We start from the raw sequence: 21,140 nt of genomic DNA on the forward strand, positions 1-21,140 counted from the left end.
CACTATCAGCATGTAAGATTTTATACTGTTTTTTTAATAAAAGGTAGGACCAAGAAAATATATAAATATTTTGATTTCAAAAAGATTTTGTTAAATTTTACTTATACTTAGCTGATAGAAACAGTCACAGAGAACATCATCATCATCCTTTAATGAAAATCCTTCTTTTACTTAAATTTTCTGTCTTGAAGATATGTCATTTATTTTAGCCTTAATATGAAAATAAATTTGGGGCAAACTGTTTGTACAAAACCCTGATGCATTTGACCATTGTACTAAAGGGTCTTGCTCATTCCTAGAAAGCCGTACAATGACCTATAACTGCTTACATCATACACTTCATTTAGTTCCTGGTTGACAGTTGTCTCATTGGTCATCATACTACATCTCCTTATTTCTAAAGCATCCTAGACCATCATAGCAGTGACACAGTAACATCCTCATGTATATAATAAACTCAGTGTTCAAACAATACACAGAGAAATATAAGGAAGAAACATGAATGACCTTTTGTTTGAATCCTAACCATCACTTCCTAATTATCTCTCTATAACATTGGTATTGTTTTATTTGTTCACAGGAAGCAAGCCAGACAAGTACTAAAGGACAAAATCAACTGGTATGTATATATTTACAGTTTACAGTTGATATCATAAAATATATAATTTGTTGGTTTGTATTTACAATTTAATAATAACAACAAATTTCCATGAAGTTATATTTTAAGAACAGAAGAGATTGAGTGATACCATAGTACTACTTTTTTCACAAAGAATTTTAACATTAAGAAAAAGTTATTCAAATATGTCCCAACAGTTTATTTCATGTTCTATATTTAAATTGTTGTTTATTTTCCTCCTAAGTACATGGATATTAATACTACATGTCGGTACATTGTAGCTAGACAAGCAAAATCAACAGCTAATATAAAAATAGGAAGATGTGGTATAATTGCCAATGAGACAACTCTCCACCAGAGACCAAATGACATAGACGTTAACAACTATAGGTCTCTGTACGGCCTTCAACAATGAGCAAAACCTAAGCTAAGTTTATCTCAAGGCAATGCATGGAAACCTTAATATTAATTTTGTGTTGTCTTCATTGGTATATTTAATACTAATTTCACATATTTTTACATTTCAGATAACACAATGGGTTGTATGTACAATCTTAAAAGAAACTTGTGTTTTCAAGTCTTTATATTTCTAGTGATATTTGCAGTAGACCTTGCGGACCTTCTCAGTGACTGGTTATTCTTTAATGAATTGCGTCTACAAGAGAAAGGGTTGGTATTCGGACCAATCGATACAAAACTCCTTTATATTTTACTTGGATTCTCTTGTGCTGGAGTTTTGACATTTCTAGTGGAGATAGTTAATTTCGGAAGACATATATTTCGACCAGATGAAAAAGGTTGGCTGGATGTGGATTATCTATCCACCTTTGTTGTTTGGGTGGAGGAAATACCCCAAATATCAATCAGCGTCATTATAGCTGCTTGCCGAGAAGAAGGTGTTAGTATATATCAAATTTCGAAAGCATCGATTGTGATCATTGGGTGTTTTGCCAGGTTATTAATAGGTTTGATACGATACTGTCTACGTAGAAGAAGGGGAGAATATAGAAACAAAAGATCGTTTAAATGTTGTTCTGGATTACTGCTCTTTGGATTAGTTTTATCTGTGATAGGCTCTTCTCTAGTGTTTGTTTTCTCCCATATATTAAGGGATGGTGACAACATTACATTTCAAAAACCTAAAGAATTTATTTTAACGAAGCGTGATACAGCTAAGTATTTCCCACACGTTGGAATATTCCTAAACAGTAACGAGCTGAGAAACGGGATAGATCAAACATATACACAGGATGAATGGATAAAACTCATGGATCTTATCGACTTAGAAAAAAGTCCACATCCCGTGCAAAAAATAAAGTTCACAAAGAATGGAAACATGAAAATAAAAATTGTAACATCGTCAACACAAAATTTGGGAACACTCACATCACAGAAACTTCGAACGGAATGTTATAATGAAACAAATGGCTGGTTTGTATCAAACTCTACCGAGTGTTCTAAGTTATTCAGTGCCACTGATGTTACATCAGAATTTGTGATTTACTATAACTTTATACCACAGTCGTCACATCGTATGATGGGTGACGTCACTTACAATACCAGATACACATCCAGTGGAGAGTGCTACAACGAACCTAACATAAACAATACACAATTATATTTAGAATATTTCAAAGCCACGTCTCAAACTGAAGATCGATTTCACTTACTTTTGCCAAATGGAAATGTTTTCAAAACTTTATTCAAATTTTACACACCAGAAAACTTGATTCCAATAAAAAAAGCTTGGATGACTGGATTTCTGGGATGTGAGAGCTCAGGCAGTGAAGCTCCTCATTGGGACAAATCTATACAAATCAAATGTTTTAATATTTAATATTATATATAAAGCTGACTAAGTGAACTTTCTAAAAGAAATCCACAATATAAACAATAAGTACAGAGTTATCTCTCTTACAATGGACGAACCAGAGTTATCTCTCTTGCGATGAAATATAATATTTTTATGTGAGGCAGTTTTACAATTTTCATAATAAAGTGTGATTTAAAAATATTTTTTCTTCTTTGTATAAAATAAGATACTGTTGCACAGGATTTATAAAAGTTTTATTTTTGTATTGAAAAATGTTTCATGCATATCACATATATATTATGTTATAAGTTAACTATTTATCATTCCTGGATTTCTGTCTACATGTTTTATTGATTTAAATGTGTAGTTTACTGACCTGCTGAAGGTCAAACTTTACTTCGAAATATCTTTAGTTTGACATCAGGAAAACCCTTAGAAATAGGAAGTATACAGAGGTTCCCAAACATTGTAATAAAAAGTATATACATATTAAGGAACACATCTGTGTAATATTTTAAAATAAAAATATTACACAGATGTAATATTTAAAGAATATTAAGAAATCAACAGCAGTCTCTATTTGGCAATTCCTTTATTCACCCTGTAATTAGAGATCCATTAGATGTGCTTTGTCTATATGCCTTTTTGTTTGTCTTTGTTGACATATTTGTTTGTTTTTGTAGTGATTAAGATTATAACACAGTGTTGACTGCTGAACCCCTATTTTTGACATTTTTACCTATTGTGTCTGTTTGTTTTGTTCACACATCGTGGTCAATATTATGGAATTTTATGCGACTGTCATACAAGTGAGAGGTTTAGCTAGCTATAAAAGCAGGTTTACATAAGGAAATGCCTGTGCCTAGTCAGGAATATGACAGTTGTTTTCCATTCGTTTGATGTGTTTGAGCTTTTGAGTTTGCCATTTGCTTAGGGACTTTCCGTTTAGAATTTTCCTCTGAGTTCGGTATTTTTGTTATTTTACTTTTTAGTTGTTTCCCTCAGGAGGGACTTAAATGTTCAAAGTCATTGTAAAGCAAGTGGCAAGAGAAAATGTATGCATGTTCTTAAAATCTTTTACAGAGACTTAATTGTTAGTGTTTCAATCCAACTATTGTAGTTCATTCAACATTGCAATTCTTTTCATCAAATAAAACTGGTCAGAACTTTCAACCAACCGCTGTAGAAGAACAACTGTCAAGGTATATTGGTACGAAAACAAGCAATTATAATAAATAGTCAACCATTTTCTGAGTTATTGACAACAAAAGTTTTCAATAACTCTAAAATAACTAATAACACAAATTGTTAAAAAAATAACACCACATGAAAATTTAATTAACAACTGTGTAAAAGTTGCCCTATATTTTCATCTCATCAAGGGATCAGATTAAGTGTTTATAAGGATCAGGTGGAAAGACCTATTGACTTTGTACTGATTAGTATTTTTTTTTTCTTCTGCCACTTTTATTTCTTGTGAGAACATTTTGTTTCGCAAGATGTCGCTTAGATATTTGGTATATGATATCGAACAGTATATATGCTTTTAAACTGACACCTTTTAACCGAACACTTTTCCTTGTAAGAGTTATCTCCCCAAACACTGTTTTCCTTGTGATTGCTACTTCTTCGCAACCATAAAAGAAACCGACAAAATTATTTGACCAAATTGCTTGTTACATCCTCAGGATGGTTAAACATTTTTTGACCAAAACAATCGGGAGATTCCATATGAAGTTATTTTCCCTTCTGTATTTGATATAAGTGAAATGTCATAGTAACTCATATACCATAAGTGCTAGGGACCTAGGGTCTTTTGATTTGAGGTCCTTGGTCCACCATAATGAAAATGAGGTCAAGGTCATGTCCTTAATTTTGATTTTGGCTTATTTAACTTTTCCTCAGACACTGTATAAGATATCGACAAAACATTTTATAAAATTGGTAGTTGTGACATGTCGCAACACATAAATTTTGGTTGAAAGGGTACGTTGACATTTAATAGTTTTCTCACCTCTTATATTTAAAATTAGCTGTATGGTGATATAACTCATCAACCATAGAAGAGACCTAGGGTCTGTTGATTTCAGGTCCTTGCTTTATGACCTTGAATTTTAAGTCAAAGACAAAGGTAGATTTGACATCCTAGATTTTGACCTTTGCTATAAATTCATATTTATACATGATAAAGCTATGGCGTCTTGCATTATGTTGGTAGATATATGACCTTGAAAAGGTCAACCTGAAGTGACCTGTTGTAAAACGGAAGTAGCCATTTCCTGCACTGATTTCATTTAAAATCACCTAGAAACATATATTTCTTGGAATCAGTGTGAAGTAACCTATCAGATGGTACCAGACAGGATTTTTTTTTAACCAGGAGTTGCAATTTATCTCCCTTATTTCAAGCAAAAGTATATAGAAACCATATATTTTTGGAATCAGTGTGACTGAAACTATCATATGAGACCAGAAGTAACATTTTCTAGGCCGGAAGTATCAAATTATCTCCCTTATTTCAGATAAAAGTGTATAGAAACCATAAATATTTTTGAATCAGTCAGAAACCTATGATTGGACACCAATAGTAACTTTGAGTAGACCACAGGTAGCTTCTTATCAATTGTTTAGATATTTAATGTGGAAAGACCTTCAATTGTTCTCTTAAAAAATGAAAAATTGGTTTTTGATATATCATAATATTTGTCCGACATGTGTCATATGGCCTTGACATCATTTTAACACTTCATTATAAAGGACAACACAGAGGTTGTGAGTTAGAGTCCTGCATGTGGCAGATGGCTTCAACTCCAAACTAAATTGACAAGGATTGTCAGTTTTCCTACCAAAAGGTTGGTGGTTCTCTCCTGGGACTCCAGCTTCCTCCACCAAAAAACTGGTCACCACAAAATAACCAATAGTGCTGAATGTGATGTTAAACACCAATCAATCAATTGTTATATAGGACAAAGTTCTTAGCACAGTTATTTACTAGTAAATCTAAAATGTTTATATTCATTTGTTCTTTATTTCACTTGTACCTTTACCAACTTGTACCCAATTGTATTGCCTTCATCAATAAGCAAAACTTATGCCATATAGTACAGTGGCCTAAAATGTGAAACAATTCAAAGGAGAAAACGTTTCAAAACCAACAACCTGATTTATATTAAAATACAATGAATAAAAACAGTTATGGCAGACAGCAACCAACAAACACTTCCAGATTACAGTTCCTGCTTACAGACAAACAAATTAAGAATGTGGTAGGGTTGAACATTTTTGTGGGTGTTCAGCCATCCCATTACTTGGAAAGTGGTGTCATCTTTGTGGGTGTTCCGTCATCCCATTACTTGTAAAGTGGTGTCATCTTTGTGGGTGTTCAGCTATCCCATTACTTGAAAAGTGGTGTCATCTTTGTGGGTGTTCAGCCACACCATTACTTGGAAAGTGGTGTCATCTTTGTGGGTGTTCAGCCATCCCATTACTTGGAAAGTGGTGTCATCTTTGTGGGTGTTCAGCCATCCCATTACTTGGAAAGTGGTGTCATCTTTGTGGGTGTTCAGCCATCCCATTACTTGGAAAGTGGTATCATCTTTGTGGGTGTTCATCCATCCCATTACTTGGAAAGTGGTGTCATCTTTGTGGGTGTTCATCCATCCCATTACTTGGAAAGTGGTATCATCTTTGTGGGTGTTCATCCATCCCATTACTTGGAAAGTGGTGTCATCTTTGTGAGTGTTCAGCCATCCCATTAATTGGAAAGTGGTGTCATTTTTGTTGGTGTTCAGCCATCTCATTACTTGGAACGTGGCGTCATCTTTGTGAGTGTTCAGCCATCCCATTAATTGGAAAGTGGTGTCATTTTTGTGGGTGTTCAGCCATCTCATTACTTGGAAAGTGGTGTCATCTTTGTGGGTGTTAAGCCATCTCATTACTTGGAAAGTGGTGTCATTTTTGTGGGTGTTCAGCCATCCCATTACTTGGAAAGTGGTGTCATCTTTGTGGGTGCTCAGACATCCTATAACTTAGAAAGTGGTGTCGTCTTTGTGGGTGTTCAGACATCCTAAAACTTAGAAAGTGGTGTCGTCTTTGTGGGTGTTCAGACATCCTATAACTTTTAAAAGTGGTGTCATTTTTGTGTGCATTTATTGTTGTGATTGTTGAACATTGGGTAAAAATCTCAAATGGACAGGTTCCAATCTTTGTGACTAATCAATGTAGAATGTTTACAATGTAGTTACAATTACAACAAAGGGGAAGAAGAATTTTTCTTAAATATCTAACAAGATAAAGACAAATTCAATAATAGCATAATCTTCCTGTAAAGTTTCAGGGATATCGGTGGAAAACTGCAAAGGAGGAGTTGATTACACAAATTAGGTACCCACTTTTCCCTGCCCACCTGCCCATCTGCCAAACATCACCATACAATAACAGTGTATAAGCCGGCCAAAAATTTGAGATTAATTACTTTAACATTTCATGAAATGCTGCATACAAATAATAGTAATAATTATAAAAAAGAAGATGTGATATGATTGCCAATGAGACAACTCTCCACAAGAGACCAAATGACATAAAAATAAACAACTGTAGGTCACTGTACGGCCTTCAACAATGAGCAAAGCCCATACCGCACAGTCAGCTATAAAAGGCCCCAAAATAACAATGTAAAACAATTCAAACGAGAAAACTAACGGCCTAATTTATGTACAAAAAGTGAACGAAAAACAAACATGTAACACATAAACAAACGACAACCACTGAATTACAGGCTCCTGACTTGGGACAGGCACATACATACAGAATGTGGCGGGGTTAAGATGTTAGCGGGATCCCAACCCTCCCCCTAACCTGGGTCAGTGGTGTAACAGTACAACATAAGAACGAACTATAAAAATCAGTTGAAAGAGGCTTAACTCATCAGATGGATAAAAATACAAATACTACAAATACAAGTGGACGTGGCTGGGTACTTGTACATATATAAATTTAGATTACAGGCTTATATTTTTTGCTTAAAGTATCCTGTTTTAATTTTCATAATAATAAAGACATCGCAAACATTTCTGAATTACTGTACTTATAAACCAAAATGAATGCAGTATCCAATGGCAGAAAAAAAATTCAGAATTATGACTGATATGGGTATTACAACTTTAAATTCAGAAATTATTGCAAGGTTTTTATTATTGTGAATAATGTGACTGGGTGATGATCGCAATAATAATAACTTGCATTCTGATATATGATACATATAAGTGTATGCAGATTTCCTGAAATTGCAACAACAAATCTCACATGTTTCATGTGTTTGTCCTTTCTTGAAAAATCACAATAATATAATGCACACAATAGTTCTAAATTTACAGTTTATGATTGGTTCTTTCATCTGAAAAAATGAATGTCAGGCCTTTTGTCCATGAATATTGAGTGCAGAATATTCTGATCTATTAAATGTTTCAATCAAATAATTTATATCTAATAAAACGATTTATGCTCATTTTCTTTGTGTGCAGCATTCATGTGAAAATTGAAAATAAAAAAAATCAAGTGATCTGAAATTGCAGAAAAATTCTGTTTGAAATTCAATATTTAAGTTTCAAATTTAATTTTTGAAACATGTGGAACTTTTCCATCTCTTATTTTATAAACATGAGGAATGTTTTGTTCTTTCATTTTATAAACTGTTACATATATAAACAGATAATACCACTGCATTGTGTGAGGTATCAAGGTAAAATTGATATTTTCAATGTAAGAAGTGTAACATTTAACTATTTGGAGAAATGCCATAGCATTAAGATAAAAGAGGCAAGTTCTATGTATGGCTATTGCTGGATTATTAAAATTTTTGTTCTATAACAAGAATAAATGAAAAACACATTTGTTGACAAAGTATTGCACTTACATAACAATACAAAAGCCATACACCACAACCTTAATACAAATATCAACCTAAAAATATGTCAAATGTTTAACTACCAGTCTTAGTGACAGAAGAATCTAACGGAAATAAATCTATATCGGCTTTTATCAGTTCAATATTTTGATAATAACATTAGACATATCCACTGACAATATAAGATGACCCTTCTACCTGGAACTTACCTGAATATACAGCAAAAGTCAGGTAAGAAAATAATTTTGTATTTTTTACCCAATCTTATAAAAAAACCTATATAAGATGATAAAATAAATAGAAAAACAAATTCTCCACAAATCTATATTTAAACAAACAATCAAAAGTTCAAGACAGAGTTTCTTTGTTTTAAAAGGATAGATAGGTATTTGCAGAAACACTTACTGACAGAATTGTTTTTGTAATTGATTGCCTAGTGTCCAGTGTCAAATATTTCATGCACATTCAGGACAATTCTTGTTGTATATATATGCAACTTTTAAAATAAGTTAAATTCTAACATCAAATTATCATTATGAGGCATCATTCAAAAAGTAAATTGTGACTGCTCTACAACCTGTACTATATGATAGTCATCATATCACAGTGCTCAGAAAAATATCTATGCATCCTGCAGAACTTCTTAGTCACATGACCACATCAGAAATGATTTTACCTTGAACTGCTGTACAAGTACTAATTCAAACTAATCTTATACAATTCTAGTTTCAAATTAGTTTATAGGTGTATTGATTTATAAAAAATAATGATAACAACAAACAAAATTGTTTGATAAACAAATAAAGCTTATCATACAACATGTACAAGATAATATGACTGATAAAGTCCAAAAATAAATCATTGACCACTAGAAATCATGGAGCTTTATCCACGGTAAAACATTTTTCTCTTTATTATTATTATTTTTTGTTCTTTCAGGATTATTTTGTTAATAATACATACCAATATAGATATTTGACATTTAATCAAATTTGAAAAAAAGGGAACTATGACGGCTTTATATCAATGACATAATATTTATTTGATAAAAAGTATATTTTCATAGTTTCTGCAATGTTCAATTTTACATTCACTTTTTAATTCTAACAGGAAAATCTCAAATTATGCCTTATATTTTCTAAATATTTTCTACTCTTTTTCCATAGTAATGTTTTGTGGCTCCGTAATAATTATTGTTTTAATTCTATTCTTATTTTTTATCCTAAATTTAAATCACAACATTTTTTTTCTGCAAGAATAAACATTGAAAAGTTATTTGTTTTTTTTACTTTCCAGTCTACCGAATGACACAATGACTACAAAAGTAGGCATAGAAGAGGCTCCACAAGAGATGCAGGAACTAAAAAAGAAGTCATCTAATGGGAAACCTGAGAAGTTTGAACAGGCAAACCCAGAGGCAGAAGCAATAGAAAAATGTTGCCCATGTGTACATACAATCCGTCATAAAATGTGGTTTAAGTGTTTTGTTTTCATGATAGTTTTTGGACTAGATGCCACAGATTTAATCTGTGATTGGTTGTTATTTAAAGATGTCTTTCTAACAGAGGAGGGATTAGTTTATGGGCCTCCTGAACCAGCGATAACATGGTCCCTCCTCGCTTTTTCTATTCTTGGAACATTTACTTTCATTTTTGAAATTGCGAATTTGTGGTGGGAGGTTTTCCGTGAAAATCCTTGGATAGACTCCGACTTAGCATCTGCCATTACAATTTGGGTTGAAGATGTTCCCCAGATAGCTCTAAACGTTGCCATAGTCGTCTGCCGGGAAGAAGCCATTAGTTACCTACAGCTTGTCAAGGCAAGCGTTATGATTTTTGGAATATGTATCCGTATAATTGTATCGTTAATTCGATACTGCAGTAAGAGTAACTTAGCTAAAACCAGTGAAAAAACAAAATGGGCCCGAAAACATGTTGCATACAGAGTCTTCATAATGTTTGGACTTATTCTAATTTTTGCTGGATCTGTGACTGTTTTCTTTTGTACTCAGTTTGAAAGAAGTTTGGATGGTGAAATAAAATTCAACATCCCTCGTACACTTTTCGAGGGAAAGTATGATGATGAAAGATACTTTGATAATGTAAGCATGTATTTCAATCATCCAATTATTGATTTTGATAGCAGCATTGAAAAAGCAAACTGGGTCCGTCTAATTACTTTATATGATGTGCGGGAAAAAGAATCAGAAATTTTTAAAATTGAATATGATGAAAATTCAAAAACAAAGTTCATAATCTGGCAGACAGGAAGTTCTCAAACCTTAGATCCAAAAGAATGCTTCACGATTGACAGAACAGCTAAAACTCTTACACATGTCTCTGGGACATGTAATTCAAATTTTATCACTGGAAACAGAATGAAATTCATCTTCAAATTCACTTTCATCAAACCAAATATTCCAAATCTAATTTTTGGTGACATTGAATTCAATTCCAAGGTCAAAGAGACAAACAAAGCTTGCCTTGACCCTGATACCCGTATCTTTGATGATATAAGGAACCGTAAAGTTGGTACCGTGACCCATCCAGTAATTCATTATTATAGAACACAGTTAACTGTTTCACAAGACCATCATACAATTTGGTCTACTGGTCAATCAGCACGATTCTTCAGAGTAAACACAGATTTAATAGATATAACCACAGTCTGGAAGACAGGTTTTGGATATTGTGAAAGTTCTGGTAGTTTAGCACCCCATCACAAGACAGAAATAGGAGTAGACTGTAATTCATAATCATACTGTATATTATCAACACAGGGTTAAAATGAATCAACTTTCATTTAGAACAATTTCATGTGAATAAAAGGAAATAAATGTAGGGTAAGGGTCAATGCACAGCAAACCAACAACATCTAAATCACTGGATAACTTAAGGTAAACAAACAAGAAGTGAAATATCAAAAGAAGTGAAATATTAAGGTAAATACACGGTACCATAAAAGATATCTAAAAGTCAACATATTAGATGTCTAGATATCTATATGTAATTTGTGTTGTTTTTCTGCTGTCTCATAGACTGGCACCCCACATCTCCTTTTATTCATACATGATGGAAAAGTGTTTGTACAATATATCAACCTCTAAACCACAACAATTCTTGTGGTGTATAAAATTCAGTAGTGCATACCTGCCAACTTTCAAGATTTAGAAGTGAACTACATGATTTTGACCCTTTGTCACGATTGCATGATCGTGATTTTGAAAAAAGCTCTGAAACAAGATTTTGTGCAATTCTACACGAAAAAAATAATTGTTCCCGATTTTGAACTTTTCCCAAGGGAAGACAATCATGATCAGCCAATCAAAATCGTTGTTTTTCATGATTATTTGGCATTGTAAACATGCTAAATTTTGAACTTGTTTGGAATATTTGAGTTGTATTACTCTGTATGTATGTCAGAATTGTATAAATCATAATCATGGCAGATGAATTTTCATCTGCAGGAAGGTTCCTACACAGGTTAAGAAGAAAAGCGTGACTGATTAACAAAATTCAAAGATGCAGTATTACCATAAACATAATAAATAGTAGCTTATGGACATTACACTTATTGTAACAGATTATACAGAGTTGTCATTCTTGTAATTAAATTACAAAATCATTTAAAGTACAATGTACTATCTTTTATTTTTCACAAGGAATCCGATAAATGTCCTTCTTTGTGCATATTTCTAAATCGGAAAAGTCATCAATCACTTTAATATTCCTACACAAGAACATATATCCTAGAATTCTAGCTATACATGTTCATCTTTTCTACACAATAATGTAAGTACTAGAATCATGCAAATAAAAAGAAGAAAAGGGCTTATAAGCTCATCATCAGTATACCAAATAAAAAAAGATATGAGCACAAAACAGTGTGCACAAAAAACGCCGCAAAAAATTGTAATCTTTGAAATTGTTGTCACGCACTAAATCCCCCATGGGGATTTTCAAAAGTTGGCAGGTATGGTAGTGAGAACATTGATAAATTTGATTATGGTTTGTTAGGAATGTGAAAGCATGGTATCTGGATGATTTGTTCCAACTCCGATTCGTACCAACTAATTCGTCCTAAGTTGCTTGATCCATTAGTTCCAAATTTTAATAGAACAGTGTTTAACCATATAAACTATTAAAATAACCTAATGATGTTAATTTTTAATGCTGTTCCTATATAATTTATATATAATGTATACAAATTTTTATTTAGAATTTATTTCTATGGTTTATTCTGGAAATGACATATTGACATTATACATTTTATTCAAGTAAATAGTTCATGACAATTTAATATAAAAAAAAACTACTAACTAATTAAAATTTTACTTTAAAAAAAAACATTATTTCATTATAAGTGCTTATTGTATTCTAATACTATGCACATAAAAAGTCTTTTAAGCATTCATCAAAAGAATAAACCCAGTCTCAGCTTGGGTCACAAATGTTTGTAAATAATAATTGAAACCATACCAAGTGTACTATGTTTTTCTTAAGTGCATCATAACTAATTCATTAGCATGCGTTGTTTGTGTTTCAAAATATAAAATTTTACTCAGTTTCCTTGTACAAAACCCCAAAAAGTTACTTCAAAGGAAGATGAATATCAAAAGAATTAAAAGCTTAGGCTTGGAGGTCTTCCTGTGTTGTTTGCACAATAAATGATCAAAATTTTGTTATAAGTGAAATGTATAAATAATTGTAATCACTAAAGTAAGTTTTTTTTGCATGAGACAGGTTATCTCATATTACCATACAGGTTCACATCAGGAAAAAACAAAGACAACCTAAGAAAAATGACAGAAAATAAACAATTGACTTCACACGTTTCAACACATTGTATGTTAAAATCCAACCATAAATGCCATCAAAATAATTTATTGAAAAACTTAGATTTATATGAAATATATGGCAAATAGCAAAAATTTTTAAGTGAAAATTACTTTTGCCATGCACCATACACTGATCTGTACAAAAATTATAATGTACGGAGTCATATACATTAAAAATGTAGGAACTAATTATTTAGTCCCAGTAATAATGATCAAAATCAGTTGGAACTAATTGACCATTGACTTGGGAAGAATTGAGCAAATCTGGGACGAATAGGCTTGGAACGAATCGAACTTGAAATGAATTGACTAGCATTCGAAAGCATAGATAGAACCAAATCATTCCACAGTTTATTATCTTCTTTTATTTCATGTATTTGTCCTTACTCTGTGTGCTGGAGTCCTTTTGTCTATGCCAAGAAAAGTCCCTCATTTAAATAATAAGCATCATCAGCTTGTTAATTAATGAATAATTAATTTGTAATCTAGATCTCAGCCAATCAATTAGTAGCAGGATTAAATTCCAGCCTAAGTATATTAAGCGTGTGCACATGATGTGTTTTGGTGTGTACAGAGTTAACATGTATTTTTACATTTTAAACACATATTTCAATTCATTTCTGTTTTTGTTAATATTGTGTAAAATGTGTGGAAAATAAATATATTGAAGAAGTACATTTTTGTTCATGAATAATGTGTGTGGATGATAATTCACTATTTTTATTCTGACCTAATAAAAACATTGTTGCAGATATCTTTCATACATATATTTTAAGTATATACATGTATTTACAGAATTTTAAAATATCTGATAAAAAGATAACACACATTCAAATTAAACATCAGAACATTAAATCAAACCTTGAAAAGAAATCTGTCAATATCTTTGGTTTTCAAATATTAGACCATAAATTTATTGACATGTAACATGCATATATGGGGTCTTATCAGTAAATAATATTTCTACAATATTTTAATCACAAAAATTATGGCTGTTTTTATTTATGATATTGAAATTCTACAAAACTTCAAAGAAGTAGATTTAACCATGTTATATAAAATCCAACATTATCCAAGCCTAATTTATTATTGGAGACAATGAAGAAAAACTTATCACAGACAAAGTGTAACCCATTTAAACCAAAATAATTTTACTTGTATAGAAATTCTGAAAGGGAACATACTTATAATAAACTGTTTATAAGACATTTCAACCACTGGCCTTCTTCAGTTTCTCTGTCTATACTAAATATATATAGCAAGCTTTTAATCGTATCTAGTATCTACAAGTTGTGAATAAATTTAACAGAAAAATCAAAGATCTACGGATATGACTAACAAGCGATGTATGGTATACACCAATTAGACAGCAACCAAACAAAACAAATAATGAAACGACATCAGATGGCAACAAATAGTCTTCCGTACTTTGACCTATAATGGTTTACTTTTATAAATTTTGACTTGGATGGAGAGTTGTCTCATTGGCACTCATACCACATCTTCTTATATCTATTCAACAATAGACATGAGGAATCACCAAGAGCTTATTATCAATGTACAAAATGCAATAAGAGAAATGGAAGAATTTGTGTTGTTTGTGAACAAATACAATGAATGATTAGTGTGGCATGTGTGGATTGATAACAAATATAAAATGTTGACACAGAGATACTTCCCGCTTTTTGTAATTTTGATAGTAAAATGTGAATGGCCAAACAAATAATGAAATTAAAATGGCGATATTTAAACAAGTAAAACCTGCAAAACATTCAAAGTCATTGAACCATGACTGACGATGTAGGGCCAAAGAACCTCTATGGAAATGAGAAATGCCAAAGCTTATAAAACTGCATACCAGATATCATTGACTTATCATAAGTGGTTCCCTTTAAACAAACCTCAATACAAATATACTTAAACTTGTAAACTATGCAAAAGTTTTACCGTCAATGAACCATGATGATAGATCGTGGACATATAATCTTCATGGAAATGAGACTTACAAATGCTTATACAACTGCATACTAAATATCGTTGACTTAACATTAGTGGCTTATTTCAATAATGATGGATGGTTATTTTCTATTCTTGTTACTAAATAACTTATAATTTCATGACAGTTGGATCTAATTTTTCAAATATTAAGACATTAAGACATGGAATTAAAAGGAAACAAGAAATTCAATATGTGTCCATAGGAACCATGCGCAACTTAACCAATTATGTGTCTGCGTTCGTTGGACAAAATGAAATCAGGGCTATTCCATTAAAATGTATGTGGAAGGGTAGGAAGGGACTTTCAAAACATCTCTACAACCAAGAACCATTTTTTAGATAATTTCGCATAATGGTAATAGACGCATACTGAAAAAAGACCCATAACCCACAATCAATAATTAAACTTCCCTTCCTACCCTCCCACATACATTTAAATGGAATAGCCCTCAAGGTTTACATCGTAATTTGGCATAAAATTTCAAAAGTTTGCATCACAATCATCATGTGTACTTAAGCTGATGTGACGTGCATTTCATGGAAAACTTCTTTAACCAAAATATTTAACCTGAGAATGTACTATAACTTCACACTATCACATTTCTATGTTCAGTGAACTATAAAATCAAGGTCAGAACAATTACTTGGTATAATATTTATAAAGTTCACATCAAGTAGATATATATGATTACAACCTCAGAGTAACCTACCTTAATGCAAAACTTTAACCTGATATAGGACAGACAGACTGTCTAAGTGGCAGACAGACAGAGAGATGTACAGACCAGAAAACATAACACCTTCCTACTACCATAAGTAGGGCATAAAAAACCTCTTTAGTAAATAATAAACATCAAGCAAATATGAATAAAAGAAAAGCATGTAAATTAAAATTACAGAATATGAGTTATCTATGGTCTGTGTCAAGGGCTCTTAACTTCACATTTAAGATATAAACTACACAGACGGTACATTATGTCACCCCAATCATTACAAAATACCAAAATATTTTCTCTGTGTAACAATTACATGATTTGGTCAGTCATATGTCAGTACAATATAATGAGGTATGTAGGTATTAATTGATCTTGCAAGATATTTCAATGACCTTGACAGCTACCTTTTATACATGTACTGCACTTGTGACTGGGTTAAATACCAAGAGCTGTTTTCCTATGGATGTGGCCTTTTATCTATTTCTAACATGAAGAGATTTTTCTCATATCACACTACATGGAGTGTCATACAAAAACAGTTTTAATTTTATTGGCTTATCAAGCACCATGGAAGGATATTGCCACATTTCCATTGGCTATTTGTTAGGTCATTGATGACCTTTAAAAGTCAAAACAATGTATATTTCCTCCCCTCCATGGCAAAGGTAATATTTGATTTCTACATAAAGGAACAAAATTTTTACATAAAAATGTTCTTAAATTACATTCTGAAGCATATAAAAAGTTTTAAAATGTCTGATATTAAAAGTTTGACACCAAAAAAGGACATATGACATCGTACTGGTATGTGCAAAATACTAGATCATTGAGTCGCGTAATTATTTATTTTGCACAATGAGTATTTTTACCATAAGAGAAATAAGTAAAACAACTAGTGGATAATTGGATATGACTTAATATCAACTTCTATTATCTAATTTAAATAGTAAAAGATTCTCACTCATTATAAAACCTATAATTATCTGTACTTCAGGATATCTTTTTCACTGATGGTCTATGCACTTTGTGCTCAAACATTTACTAGTGTTCTAGCTAGACAAAATAGAGGGATACAGCTCCCCTCTGGCCTTATAGTCCAGAAAGTTTGTGCTCTTAACCTCTTTAATTTTATCTGTAAATATGATATGTTATGTCCCTTTTCAGACTAGATACTGTGCCCCTCTACCCTTGAATCCCCAGCAAGAGCACTGTTTACTTGTCCATGACCTTTAACCTTAACACTAACCTGTATATGTGACCTCTTTATGTACAACTGTAGCTGTGGCCGAATGAAATGCTCCTGTTCTCATAACTTATTCTGTACTTAGTGCTAAAATATTCACCCAGTGGCTATGACCTTTAACCTTTACACTAACCTGTATCTGTGACCTCTTGATGTACAACTGTAGCTTTGGCTGGGTCAAATGCTCCTGTTCTCATTGCATAGTCTGCGCTAAGTGCGAAAATATTCACCCAGTGGCCATAACCTTTAACCTTGACACTAACCTGTATCTGTGACCTCTTGATGTACAACTGTAGCTTTGGCTGGATCAAATGCTCCTGTTCTCATAACATAGTCTGTACTTAGTGCTAAAATATTCACCCAGTGGCCATGACCTTGTAAAGTCCGACAAAGTACACCCTGTAAAGATATTCAACTTTCAGTTCTGTTGTTCTAAGAAATGAAGTTTTGAAAGTTAAATTCTATTATTAAATTTAACTTTAACTTTCTTTCACATTGATTATGTATTTTCACACCTTAATATTTGTAATATAATCGAAGCTATCTTGTCACTGAATTTTTTCAAGGTTAAAGTAAATGGTCAAATACATCATGCAATATGAATCTCACTTTAACTTGAAGGTCAACACCAACACATATCCACTGTGATACACAACTCAATATACTACATATTTTCTCGCTGTGTTGAAGACCCATTGGTGGCCTACGGCTGTTTTTTTACTCTTGGGTCGGATTGTTGTCTCTTTGACACATTCCCCATTTCCATTCTCTATTTTACAATATAAAATAACAGTTACTGAGGAACAGGTATATTATTGTGGAAAGCCAACTGGGTCAAAATTCTAAATTCATAAATTGTCAACTTGTCACTTTTAACTGTATAATTTCAAACTGCTTAATTCGTAAATTGTCACTGATTTGTAACTTGTATAACTGTGCAATTTGTACATTTGAGATATGTATATTTGTAATTCTTGAATTTGTAATTTGTCAATTCAACATTTGTATATTGATCATTAGGTGCTACATTTGTGATATGTTTATTTGTAATTTGTAAATTTGTAGATGTCAATTAGCATCTTTACTTTTATGTTATTTGTAAAAGTGTATTATACTTGTAAATCGACACTTTTCTAACACAATGATTGCAAAGTGGGTGATTTGTTCATTCGACATTTGTACATTCATTTTATGCCACATTTCGTATTATGATAACAGATGGCGCCACTGTCTGACTTTCGGTATCTTTCGGGAGGTTACCAGTTTCAAAGTAAAGATAACGTGGATAAAGAAAGGTCAATTATTTTACAAGTGTACCCAATAATATTAAAGTATACAAACCGTTTAAGCTCTGTGTAAGGGTTATTATTGATATGTCTGACCAAAACGAAGAAGAATCCTAACACTGTTCTTTATTAGTGGAAATAGTGACCAGATAGGAAAAAGGGGGACATCTCAATTTGGGGAGTAGGGGATGGGGGTGGGGTTACTTGCCATTCTTTTGGTCATAATTGTGTCGAATGCAATTGTCAAATCATACCCTGTTCTTTACAGAAAATATTGGAAAAACACACCCTGTTCTAGACACGCTCAGAAAAATGTAAACCCTGTTCTAGACAAGCTCAGAAAATGTAAAGAGGGGCAATAGGACCTTTTTTATTTTATATATACTAAATAAAACTAATGGGATGAATGGATGGACGGAAGTTTAAGGTCCAGTGGAATATTAAATGCATATTCAGGTTGAGAGAGTATGATAATATGATTAGAATACAAACCCTGCTTTGTCATGTTTGTACTATACTGACACCTTGAGCTCTATTTTCAACATGCTAGTGTTCACAAGGTAACAAATCCCAGAAAGACATGACTCTAAGCTGACCAGTCTCCACTGTTACTCCTTAATGCTGAGTGCTTAGCGAAAAAACAGCTAATACCAATTTCAATTCTGGTTTGACCTGGCTAGGGTTTCAACCCAAGACCTCCCACACTGGAGGCGATCATGCTAACAAACAACCACAGAGGCCGTTATAACAGAGGAGGTTACTATTATTTTACACACATTTATTGTTTAAATTTATATTTACTCACATCCTCAGCTCTGCAGACCTTTACAGTTCTGTCTTGAGATGCTGTATATAACAGATTAGTCCCTCCCCATTCCCCCTCCCCCTATTGTTGTATATATTTACTCACATCCTCAGCTCTCCCGACGTTAACTGTTCTGTCTTGTGATGCTGTATATAACACATTAGTCCCTCCCCATTCCCCCTCCCCCCATTGGTGTATATATTTACTCACGTCCTCAGCTCTCCAGACTTTAACTGTTCTGTCTTGTGATGCTGTATACAATAAATTAGTCCCTCCCCATTCCCCCTCCCCCATTGTTGTATATATTTACTTACATCCTCAGCTCTCCAGACTTTAACTGTTCTGTCTTGTGATGCTGTATACAATAGATTAGTCCCTCCCCATTCCCCCTCCCCCCATTGTTGTATATATTTACTCACGTCCTCAGCTCTCAAGACTTTAACTGTTCTGTCTTGTGATGCTGTATACAGTAGATTAGTCCCTCCCCATTCCCCTTCCCCCCATTGTTGTATATATTTACTCACGTCCTCAGCTCTCCAGACTTTAACTGTTCTGTCTTGTGATGCTGTATACAGTAGATTAGTCCCTCCCCATTTCACACATGTCACAGACTGTAAATGGCTAGATAAGATAAGAGTACATGTACTCAGTAATGTATCCCATAGTCTTACTGTTCCATCCTGAAATCATATACAATGAATCTACATTTCAGTAATATCTCCCATACCCTAACTTTTAGACCAAATATCTACAACAAATCAGTAATGTCTCAGATACCCTAATTTTTAGACCAAATATGTACAACAAATCAGTAATTTCTCCCATACCCTAACTTTTAGACCAAATATCTACAACAAATCAGTAATGTCTCCCATACCCTAACTTTTAGACCAAATATCTACAACAAATCAGTAATGTCTCTCTTACCCTAATTTTTAGACCAAATATCTACAACAAATCAGTAATGTCTCCCATACCCTAATTTTTAGACCAAATATTTACAACAAATCAGTAATGTCTGCCATACCCTAATTATTAGACCAAATATCTATTACAAATCAGTAATGTCTCCCATACCCTAATTTTTAGACCAAATATCTACAGCAAATCAGTAATGTCTGCCATACCCTAATTTTTAGACCAAATATCTACAACAAATCAGTAATGTCTCCCATGCCCTAATTTGTAGACCTAATATCTACAACAAATCAGTAATGTCTCCCATACCCTAACTTTTAGACCAAATATCTACAACAAATCAGTAATGTCTCCCATACCCTAACTTTTAGACCAAATATCTACAACAAATCAGTAATGTCTGCCATACCCTAACTTTTAGACCAAATATCTACAACAAATCAGTAATGTCTCTCTTACCCTAATTTTTAGACCAAATATCTACAACAAATCAGTAATGTCTCCCATACCCTAATTTGTAGACCTAATATCTACAACAAATCAGTAATGTCTGCCATACCCTACCAGTAATTTGTAGACCTAATATCTACAACAAATCAGTAATGTCTGCCATACCCTAATTTGTAGACCAAATATCTACAACAAATCAGTAATGTCTCCCATACCCTAATTTTTAGACCAAATATCTTCAACAAATCAGTAATGTCTGCCATACCCTAATTTGTAGACCAAATATCTACAACAAATCAGTAATGTCTCCCATACCCTAATTTTTAGACCAAATATCTACAATTCAGTAATGTGTCCCATATATACCCTAATTATTTTATTTTTAAAGTTTGTATTTGTCATTATGAGGACTTTTATAGTTTACAATGTGGTATGGGTTTTGGTATTTGTTAAGGTATAATTGAGAATGGAAATGGGGAATATGTCAAAGAGACAACAACCCGACCATAGAACAGACAACAGCAGAAGGTCACCAACAGGTCTTCAATGC

General features: G+C 32.7%; 2 protein-coding genes across 2 annotated transcripts in view; one reads left to right on the forward strand and one right to left on the reverse strand.

The window, feature by feature from the left end:
• The window catches only part of LOC127712994 (notchless protein homolog 1-like), a 51,236-nt gene that overhangs the window by 22,103 nt on the left and 7,993 nt on the right, over window positions 1-21,140 (reverse strand). The window contains exons 7-8 of the mRNA XM_052219575.1: window positions 19,747-19,902; window positions 17,395-17,530 (exon numbers count right to left, since the gene is read on the reverse strand). Of these exons, the coding sequence (XP_052075535.1) occupies window positions 17,395-17,530; window positions 19,747-19,902 (292 nt within the window). The remainder of the gene's footprint in view (window positions 1-17,394; window positions 17,531-19,746; window positions 19,903-21,140) is intronic.
• Window positions 1,152-2,633, forward strand: LOC127712995 (uncharacterized). The gene has a single exon (XM_052219576.1). It carries the CDS (start codon window positions 1,155-1,157, stop codon window positions 2,454-2,456), a length of 1,302 nt encoding a protein of 433 aa, XP_052075536.1. The 5' UTR covers window positions 1,152-1,154; the 3' UTR covers window positions 2,457-2,633.

This window comes from Mytilus californianus, unplaced genomic scaffold (genome assembly GCF_021869535.1).
Source record: "Mytilus californianus isolate M0D057914Y unplaced genomic scaffold, xbMytCali1.0.p SCAF_8, whole genome shotgun sequence".
NCBI classification, from domain to species: Eukaryota; Metazoa; Mollusca; class Bivalvia; order Mytilida; family Mytilidae; genus Mytilus; species Mytilus californianus.